The 10564-nt window shown below is 51.2% G+C and overlaps 1 protein-coding gene across 1 annotated transcript; it reads right to left on the reverse strand.

The window, feature by feature from the left end:
- Window positions 1-242: 242 nt before the first annotated feature.
- ART5 (ADP-ribosyltransferase 5) lies at window positions 243-2752 on the reverse strand. Its single transcript, XM_068556403.1, has 4 exons — window positions 2729-2752; window positions 1024-1747; window positions 405-437; window positions 243-319 (listed from the first exon to the last, which is right to left on the reverse strand). The coding sequence occupies exons 1-4, from the start codon at window positions 2750-2752 to the stop codon at window positions 243-245; spliced, it is 858 nt and encodes a 285-aa protein (XP_068412504.1).
- Between the last annotated feature and the right edge of the window lie 7812 nt (window positions 2753-10564).

Raw genomic sequence — 10564 nt, forward strand, 5'->3', positions numbered from 1 at the left:
CTACCCTTGCTTGTCCCCTGGAGTCCCTACCACATAGCGGGGAATCCCTCCACCCTACCATGGCCTCAGATCCTCCAACATCCTGGCCGGGGAGATGGCTGCTAGGTCTGGGTCCGAAACCATGTTCTGGCTTCTCCAGGCTCTTCAAAGCCTCCCATCTTCATATGGATGTCATCATTTCCCAGGACTCCTACGTGGCAGGCACTGAACTTTCAGAGCCCAGCTCCTAAGAGCTGGAACCCCTAAGAGGCCAAGGGCAGGGTCTTCCAGGAGAGCAGAGAGAAGGCCCCCTTGGAGAGTGAGTCGGCCTGTCCTCCTGCTGGAGAGAGAAGAAAAGGTGGTGAAGGGTCAGCAGGGCCAGGGGGAGTCAAAGCAGCTGAGGGAGGGGCAGGAGGGTGACTCACTTGGCACAGACTCACAGCTCGGCCTCTTCTTCGCTGCAACAGACAGCACAGTGAGGCCTCCATGCAGACAGACCCTCACACCCCAAACTTCCCTTCTCACCAGGCCCTGGCACGGCCATTCCCAGTCTCAATCTAGCTTTCCCTTGTGCTAAATACAAACTTCTGACTTCCCTTCCTCCTTCTTCTTCCAGGAAATCTTCCCAGATTGCCTTTCCATCCCTGCTACCATCCTGGCCCCACTCTGTCCCTGCCTCAGCACTTGGGAATAGTGCATGTGTTACACTATTACGCCCAGGGCCTCCTGAGATCTGAAGCAGCACTCCTGTCACTTTCCTCTGCTTATTGCCCCCCTTAACCAGGTTCTTTTGGTCTTTTAGACTGTACAGCAGAAGGAAACTTTCAAGGACCTTTATAGAATCATCTGAGAATATTCACAGATCCAGAAAACACTTATGGGGCCTTCTCTGATCTGGCAAAACCTGAGTCACAGAGAAAAATAACTCCAGCTAACTTCTAGCCCTCAACTTCCCCATTAATCATGTGGGCCTCCTGAAGGCCCTGGGGACTGAAATAAACCAGGGACATCCTGCCAGTCCTGCTTCCCTCATGCATGGCTCACCACCCAGATAGGCGCAGTTAAAGTGGCTGCACATCTGATTATTGCTGGAGAGAGTCACCAGGTTCCGGGCTCCATCCTGGGAGAAACTGGTGACCAAGAAGACTTCATGCGGGGGGATCAGCACCTCACGCTCCTTGGAAAAGACAGACAGGGCCTGGATCGGGACCCCAAAGCAAGTCCTTATAGAGAAGAAGGTGGCATTACCAAATCTGCGGGCCACTGCCTCATCCAGGGAGCTGGAGGCAAACTGGCCTAAGCGGACAGAGCCCCCCAGCTCCTTGGGTTCAAATCGAATGGCGCCCATGCCTCGGAACACCACCTGCCCAGGTTCCCTGCTGCAGTCCCTACTGCCCCGCAGCAGCTGCAGGGCCCGGGTCAGGTAGAAATGCAGGGCCTTGAAGGGGAAGTGCTGCATGTAGATCTCCCTGGAGTCACCGCCTGTCCGCACAGCCTGGTTCAGCTCCCGGTATAAAGGGTTGGATGAGTTGGTGTAGGCCATGACGGCGATTCCGTGCTGGGTTTTGAAGCCAGGAGGCAGGCTGAGCCCTGGCCACCTTTGCTCCCAGGCCTTCTGGGCTGTCTCCCAGGACTCCCGCAGCCTGGTATGGTTAGCCATCTCCTCCGCTAGCAGATGGACTGCCTTCTCCTCCATCTCCTCCGAGCAGCCCACATAGGCATCATCGAAGGTGTTTGGAGCCAGGCTCAGGTTCTGGATGGAAACATTCTGGGCCTATAGAGGTAAGGAAGAGAGGAGCCACACAGAAAAGGGTGTAAGTTCAGGGTACTGGGCAGAGATCCTGGTGGCAGATCAGTTCAGAAACACAGAATCTCATTTCTATGCCCAAATATCTGGGGTGTGAAATTTGGCAAGAGCTCAAGCGCTTAAATAACAGGCACTGGAGCCAGACAGACATGGGTTCAAATCCCGGCTTCACCACCTACAGGCTATGAGATCTTGGGTGAGTCTCTTAACTTTTCTGGACCTCAGGTTCTCCACCTATAAACTGAGGATACTTCCAACCTCACAGGGTTATTGTAAGGATAGCATATAGATCCTCACTTGTGTACTAACTAAGAGGGGTCATTTATCATTAGAGAGGTTCCTGCACTCAGTGGGACGTGGGGCTGGAAGACTTCCAAGCACCATTCTGGCTCTAAGACTCAGTATGCAGGTGACATACAAACGTACGGCCAGTCTCCAATTACCTGACCCCATCCCCATCCTCAGACTCTTTCCCCCTCACACAGGTGCTAGACACCACAGCAAGTCACTGTCAGCTCTGAGACTCTGAGTCCTCTCCTGCTCTAGAAGCCCTCATCCTCAAACCTGGGGGTGGGGATTGGGAGGAGGTCAAGCCCTGGTCTGGGAGGGGCTGCGGGAGGGCAGTACACAGGTAGCCCAAAGGAGTTTGTTAGGCTGGGCCTGTGGTGGGAGACGGGAAGTGAGAGGAGAAAGATGCAGGCAATCCCAAGGGAGGACCATAGAAGGAAGGAGGATCACAGCAGGACCGGTGGGTGGAGGTCGGGTTCTGGGAGATGGAATGGGAAGTTGGGGCTCCCTATAGGGATGGAGGTTCCTGAGAGGAAGAGGATTAAGAGGAATGGCATCCTAGAGAAGCGTCCCTGCGAAGGCTCTTTGAGGAGTCAAGCCCCGGGTCCACCCCAACTGTTCCCTTTGTGGCAGCAAATGGTTCCCCCCAGTTACCTGCCAGGGGGCGTAAATGCGCATGCCGCTGAGGGTGTGGATGCCAAGGCAGCTAAGGGCGATCAACAGAGCCACCAACATTATTCCTCTGGGAGACGTGGAGAATGAGATCCCGATGAGGGTGGGACCAGCGACGGTGGAGTCTTGGCTTCGATGGGCTGGGGGACAGAGAGTTGGAGAGTTTCTTCTACGGTGTGAGGGGTCCCTGGTCTAGGACTTGGCCCGGCGGGGCGCGGGCGGTGCCCAGAGCAGCCCTAAGTGTGTGGGCGGGGCTTGGATTTTATCCTCCACCCCCCCACCCCATCCCCGCCTCCACCCCAGCACAACCCCAGTCTCAGCTCCCCCACCTCCCAGCTGCCCGGGTGCTCAGCGCCTTCTCCTCGGGAATGATAAAGGGAGAGCGGTAATTTGGCTCCGCTTGGAGAAGGGAGGGGACTGGGGGCCGGGGACCCACCTGGAGGTGGCGGAGGCGGAGAGCGGGAAGGAGCACTGAATGTTCCGGGCGGCGGGGACTGAAGTCTGCGGGGGCGCCGCGCTGCCCCCTGTCCCCGGAGTCCCGCGGATCAACGAAGTCCCGCGGCTAATTATAGACCCACTGGCGGTAACCCGACATCTCTCTTCCCCAGCGACAAACACTGGGGTTCGGGGGCGGGGCTGAGGGCCGTACTTAACTCTTCTTCCCAAGGACTGCGAGGTCTTTCTCCAGGGCCCTTTTCTCCGAGCAAAACCAGTGCTAGAGGAGGGGAATTATGAGACGTGGTCTCTCCCTCGGGCAGCCCCTGACCGCCACGGCCCGGGCTCCAGACAACTGTTAGGCCGAAGAGACCAAGAGGGTCCAGACAGCCGAGAGGTCACCACTTGTGCACTCGTTCATTTGCATACAATTTGCATATGGCGAACACGTTGGTCACGTCCAGCATCTTAGCGGCCCCCACCCCACTCCCTTCTCTTTATGCCCCTTCCCTTCAGCAAGCCTGGCCCAGATGCAGAGCTCTCTCACATCCTCAGGGTCCAGCCCCGCCCCTCCCTAGACCCTCTCTCCCCTGACCTCTCAGACTCAGGTGACCCCATGTTTATCAACACTAGCCTTTCCCCTCATCTCCCTGGGCTTGCCTATAAATAACCTGGCTCTGAGTCTTAGATGCCCACTGGGAGGTAATGGGAGAAGGGGCCAGCTGAGGAATCAGCAGCTCTGGGAAGAGCTTTCTGGCAGCCTGAACCTCCGGTATCATGGCTTTGTCTTCTCTCTACCCTCTGGCTTTGGGGAATTGCTTCTCCCATCCCGAGATCTGGAACCCCAAGAAAGACCCCAAGAGATGGAGTCAAATCTAGTCATTGAACAGTGGTCTTGAGTGACGCAGAAAGTCCTCCAAGATCACATGGCCAATGAGTGCTAGAGTTGGGACCCAGGCTTTTTGGGAATCTCGCCTTGCACCTTAGGTGAGTCTCCATGCTCACATGAAAGGAACAATAAGGAGATACTCCCTGAGGCCAGGGGTGCTGAATGCAGGACCAAACCCAGTGGGGAGGCAGTTGTTCTAGCCTGGATCCTTGATTTCCCTCTAGCTTCAGGGGTTCCCTTTTCATGGGACGTGCTCTGGCCCAGAGCGGACTGGGCAGAGGCTAGTCCAGAAATAGACAGGGGAGTGTCACATTTCTGAGCAGCTGTGTGGGAGAGGTACAAGGGGTGGGGGACAGACGGTATAAAAGAGAAATCTGCCCTCCCCCTCCCCTGGTGGCCATCGCTGGAGACCAATACCAGCTTCCCTATCCCGGAGAAAGTCTAGGTAAGGGGCACACCACCTGTTCCTGGGCACTGGGCATGAAAAGCGGTTTTTTTAAAGGGGAAATATCAGGTATTAATGGTAGAGTTACAGGAATCATTAGGAAGAGTTTCAGGGAACCTTATATCTTAGTCTGTTCAGACTGCTATAACAAAATACCACAGACTGGTAACTTATCAAAAACAAACAAACATTTCTCATAGTTCTGGAGGCTGAAAGTCTGAGATCAGCGTGCCAGCCAGGTCGGATGAGGGCCCTTTTCCTGGTTCATAGCCAGTACCTTCCCACTGTGTTCTCACATAGTAGAAGGTGCTAGGGAAGTCCGTGGGGTCTCTTTTATAAGAACAGCAATCCCAGTCATGAGGGTTCATGAACTAATGAACTAATTATCTCCCAAAGGCCCCCCGTTCTAATACCATCACATCAGGCATTAGGGTTTCAACATATGAATTCTGGGGAGACACAAATGTTCAGACCATTGCACCTCTGATGGAGAGGTTTGGGATACCTAGGGAGGTTTGAGGCCATTGGGAAATTTGGGGATTTCTGGGGAGGGATTTGGAGTCACATCCCCAGTAGGGAATGTTCATCATGGGTCTGGATGTGGGGAAACTGATGAGAAGTGCCCTGAGCAGGATGAGAGGAAGGACAGAAGGGCAGCTGGGATAGGAAAAGGGGTTGCCCAGTGCCTCCACTTCCTGGCCTCTCAGGCCCTCCCCACCACTTTGGCCTCCACACCATTCCCTGCAAAACTGGTCACTAAGTCATCAGTGCACCTGTTCTGCAGTGCTCTACATTGTTAGCTGCACCCAGAAAGCCTCTCAGACTTGCAGCAAACATTCCAGGAGGGCTCACTTGTGCCTGGCCTTGGGCTGAGCTCTGGGGACACAGAATGGGTCATACCTGGTCCCTGCCCTCAGGGAATTCACAGGCCAGGGGGGAGGCAGACACTGAAGGGCAGCACAGTACAATTAGGACAGTGACAGGGGAAAGCACAGGGTGATTTAGGAAGCCAGAGGAGTCAGAGGGCTTCCTGGAGGAGGTGGCTCCTGAGCGAAGCCTTGAAGAGTGGGTAGCAGGAGAAGGGCATCCCCAGCACATGGAGGGAAGCAGCAGCGCCTCACCTGGAACTTTGTTCTGTACTGTAGAAGTCAAGCAGGGGTGGTGGGGCACGAGGCTGAAGAGGTTATGGCGGGCAAGGTCACAGAGTGCTTCAGATGCCAGTGCCTGGAGGCTGGACTCTGTCCTGAGGGTAAGGAGGTAAGTTTTGTTTTGATCTCTTGTTGTTGTTTTTTTTTTCCTTTCTGGATGTCTTCTCATCCCTTGCCTCATAATTGTCATCTCTGCATTTTGAGATATTTCTTCCAGTCAGGTTTGCCACAGAGGGTTTTCAAGCAGGTAAGGAACATGACCAGCTGTGCTTTAGAAACATTGTTCTCCCTACTCCGTGGAGCAGCAGCAGTGTGGATTAGCAGGGGTGACAGCGGAGGTAGGGAGATCAGGGAGAAGGCAGGGGCTGACCGGAGCCATGGCAGGGCATGTGGGGATGGGGAAAGGGAAGGAGCATCGAGGATGGACCCATACTGTGCCCAGCATTGGTTGGCAACTAATTTAGTGTTTGATGAATGGCTGAATGAATGGAAACCCAAGTAACCATCTTGGGTGACTGGATGAATAATAAGGATGGTAGATTACGCGAGACTCTTCTGGCAAGTTCACGGGAACCACCCTGAGCTGGATGAAGCCCAAAGAGGAATTAATCACAAGGATCCCAGGGTATATAACGGGACCCAAAGGCCAGAAGTGAAGAGTCCCTAGAAACCCAAGGAAGTGTCTTGCTCTGCCTGTGCCTTGGCTTCAAGCTGCTCTCTTTTTTCCTCAGCCCTCCCTGCCTCTTTCCCTGGGGACCTTACCTCTTTCCTGACCTCAATACACCTATGACTCTCAAATGTCTTTTATTGTCCATTCTGCTCCATCTTGGACATCTGCCCCTAGAGAGTCCACATGTGCCAAACTGAACTCACCAGTTCCCCTCCTAACCTGATCATTTATTCAATACATTTTTTTTTTATTGAGCACCTACTATGTGCTGGGATGAGCTTTTAAAGTTTCCTCTGCTTCTCCTCTGTATTTCCAACCTAGAGCATGGGAACCAGAGTTGTGAGCCTTGATTTCCCCCGTCTCATCCCCTAAATCCCATCAGACACCAAGTCTAGTAAATTCTACCTAGTAATGCTGGGCCCAGCCTCACTGCCAATACCTTAGTCTGGCCACATGATTCAATGTCTGACTTCACAGTTCTCCTGCCCTATCACAAGCCTCTGGTACCTTTTATTGCTGTGTTTCTGCAGGGCAGAGACGGGGACAGAAACAGGATAGTGGAGAAGCAGTGAGAGACATAGTTGGCCTCATGTTTTCACTGCATGACCATTTTGTTGTGTGCCACAAAATCTCAGTGTCATGCAAACATTTATTCTCATACTCCTGGGTCTTCACGTTGGCTGTAGATTGCCTAAAGTGAGCTTGGATGGGCAGCTCTGCTTCAGGCTGTCAGTCTGCCTCAGCTGGGCACCTCCCTATTGTGGGCTGGGCCCAGGTCTGCTCCACTGGGTCCAGGCTGAAGGAACAGTTCTGGGCCATGTTCTGATGGTTTATGACCCAAAGAGAAGACCTTCTCTCTTGGTTTGGGTTCCCCCAAAAGCCAACCCCGAGACAAGGATTGGGTGTAGTCAGCTTATTTGAAAGGTGATCCCAGGAAGTACCAGTGAAGGAGTGGCAAAGTGAGTTGAAGAAGAGAGAAAAGCTCCCCCGCAAAAACTGCGCGACCACTGTGGTCAACTATGTCCCATTGGGGACCCTCTGTGGAATAGAGAATCTGACTACCCTTACTGGGTGACAGCTGTCCTTGGGAACATTAAATCTCCTGCACTTTGGGGTTGCCCTGAGCAAGCTCCCAGGGTGATGGAGAAAGCCTTGGACACAGAAATATACAGAATATTAAGGGTGGGAAGCTGTCAGATGCTTGAGAACTATCCATTGCACCTGTGTTGAACTTGAAGCTGAGCTGAGGGGATAGGGGTTGGGGAAACAACAGTGTCTGGCACACTCTCTTTTACACAGCACCCATCTATCAAATCTCAGGAAAGACTCTGAGTAGTCTTACTTGGGTTATGTGTCCATCCTTGAGCCAATCACAATGGCCAGGGCATTAGAGCACCAGTTTGGGGTCATGTATTCCCCTCATGGGGGTACAGAGTGAGGAAAGGCCCACTTGAACCCATGGACTAGTTTCTCCACAAAGAGAAGATTATAGAAGCTCAGGCTTTTTTGGTGGATTCCAAGAGAGCACAAGAGTTCAAGTAGTTTTTTGCTGCTGCATTCTCTGCCCATTAGCATTCTATCCTGGAATTAGGGAGCGGTATCTCAGGTTTACACCCCACTGTGATGCCATTTTAAATTCTACCTACTCCAAATCTCCTCTGGTCAGCCCCTCACTTAAACCCACTCCTTGTACAAATGTGTTTCCATCAGGCTCTTTGGGTTCTTGTAACATGCTACTTGAAATTCCTCGCTCCAACTCCATCTCCACCTTAAAAGAGCTTAAAGAAGCAGGGATGTGGGTTTTGTTGTTTCTGTTCATAATTTTATCCTCAGTGCCCGACACATTACAGATGCTCAAGAATTTTCTGAATAAATGAGTAAGCAGGTTTTGAGGGAGGGAAGATAAGTTCAGTTTGGGACACGTTGAATTTGATAAACTCTGCTGGCTGTTAACTCCACTGCCCAGAGAAACTCACACCTCAATTTAAACTGTATACTGGCAATCAGAGGATCTTAGATTTGGAGACTCACAAAATTATAGCCACATAACATCCCAGCGTCTTAGGGTCACTGAACTATCAAAACTTAGGCCCCACCAGAAGCCAGAGGAGATTCGGGAGCAGGGATGCTTAACCTGAGTGAGACTTGGGCAGATGCATAACCACCCTGAAATTTGTGTAACGTCTGTGTGAAGGCGCATATATCCATTTTCTGAGGAGCAGTTTCAGCTTTCATCAGATTTCCAAAGATAAAAAACCACTAACTGTATTACAGTCTGTATAAAAGAAGGAAAAGAGAAATACCTGAGAAGTTGCTGGTATGCGTCTAGAGTATCTCTGGAAGGATATACAGGAAATGGGAACATTGGTTAGCTCTGGGGAGAGCAGGTTGGGGTTGGGGGATCAGTGAGAGAAAGACGTTTCACTGCATGCTTCGTGGACTATAAATTTTGAATAATGAAAATGTACTACCTTTTAAGTTAAAACTTTAAAAAATTAAAAATTAAAGTTATGGGGATTTCCTGGCAATCCAGTGGTTAGGACTCCAGCTTTCACTGCTGAGGGCCCAGGTTCGATCCCAGGCTGGGAACTGAGAGGCCGCCTGCCACGCATCGCAGCCAAAAAAAAAAAAATTAAAGTTATGATTGATCCTGTTAAGTGACCAGAGACGTAAATTAAAAACTAGATACCATTTGTACCACCAGTTAAATGAAAATTAAGAGAGATTAATAATGCCCAGTGTTGGCAAAGACATGGAGAAAAGGGCACTTTTGTCCATTGTTGGTGGGAGGCTGAAGTGGGACCTTTTGGATGGCAACCTGGTAGTGGCGCAGTGGCTATCTAAATGAACACTATTCAGATCCTTTAAATATCACCTTCTTGATATCTTTCCTATAAAAATATGCAGACAAGAGGACAAGGATTTATATACATGGATGTTCACTGCAATATCATGTGTAATAACAAAAAATTAGGAAAAAACCCTAAGTGTCCCTCAATAAGGAAATGGTTAAATAAATTATGGATTAACTATATATGACATTCCATGCTGCCATCATAATGAACAAGGTAGATATGCATGTGTGACATGGAAGTCCATGGTACATTGTTAACTGGGAAAAGGTTGTAGAACATGTATGTGTAGGCACAATTCCTTTTTCTTTTTGAAAATAGTGACAATAAAAAACCCCAAAATAGGCTGTATACAGAAAACTATGTGTGTATGTATATTTAAATATATTGTGTGTGCATCGAAGAAGGTCTTGAAGGGTACCATTACCACGGAAACAGCAGGCAGGGGTAACAGTGAGAAGGGGGACATGGAGGGAAAGCAAGAAAAGGGGGACTTGGGCTTTGTGATTCATTCGTACACAATAAGCATGCATTACTTGGTAATAAAATAAAAAAAGAAGCAGCACCAACTTAGAAACTGTCTGTTCCAATCTTGACCCAAAGCTGGGACACCTTCTTGGAGCCACTTTGGGCCCTCAGCGTGCCCACCCAGAGGATGCAGGAGGCTTCCCTGGGGGAAGCAGTACCCTCTGTACTCTCCCCCACCCAGCCCCTCTTCCCGCACCACCTGGGGGTCCCTGCCTGGCATCAGCCGAGGGCTTAGGGTGAGGGTTTAGTTGGCAGCAGGATTGCAGGGACAGAGGAGGACCCTCTGGATCCCCAAGCCCTGCTCTAAGCCTGACCCTGGAGTCCTGCTGTGGCCCTACCAGCTGACTACTCCTGGATCTGCCCTGTTCCAGCCTCATGTCCCCCTGAGGGGAAGCCTGGACCTCTCACTGTGGCAGTCAAGCTCCTTCAGGACTGGCCCCAGGCTTTCCAACACTGCAACTGCCACACTAGCCAGAACGTCATCTTTACATCCTGAGAGTTCCTACCTCTAATACCTCTGCTCTTCCTATTCCTGCTGTCCCAAACTCCTTTCCCACCCTCAACTCCAATCTTTTCTCTCCTACCTCCACTGACTGAAGCCTTATTCTATTTGTCCCACAAGACCCTGTTCACATGTCACCTCCTCCAGGAAGTCTCCCATGTTCCTTCTGGCAAGAAGGGTCCCCTCTCTCTTCTGAGCCTCCGTTTCTATGTTGTGACTCTGTGTCAAGCACCGGAAGGGGGCCAGACTAGGTGTCAATTCATCACAATTTATTAAACTGTGCAGATTCCCATTTTCCAGACGAGGAAACTGAGACCCAAAGAGTAACTTGCCCAGGGTCACCTCCAAC

This window comes from Eschrichtius robustus, chromosome 11, assembly GCF_028021215.1.
Source record: "Eschrichtius robustus isolate mEscRob2 chromosome 11, mEscRob2.pri, whole genome shotgun sequence".
In the NCBI taxonomy this organism is placed as follows: Eukaryota; Metazoa; Chordata; class Mammalia; order Artiodactyla; family Eschrichtiidae; genus Eschrichtius; species Eschrichtius robustus.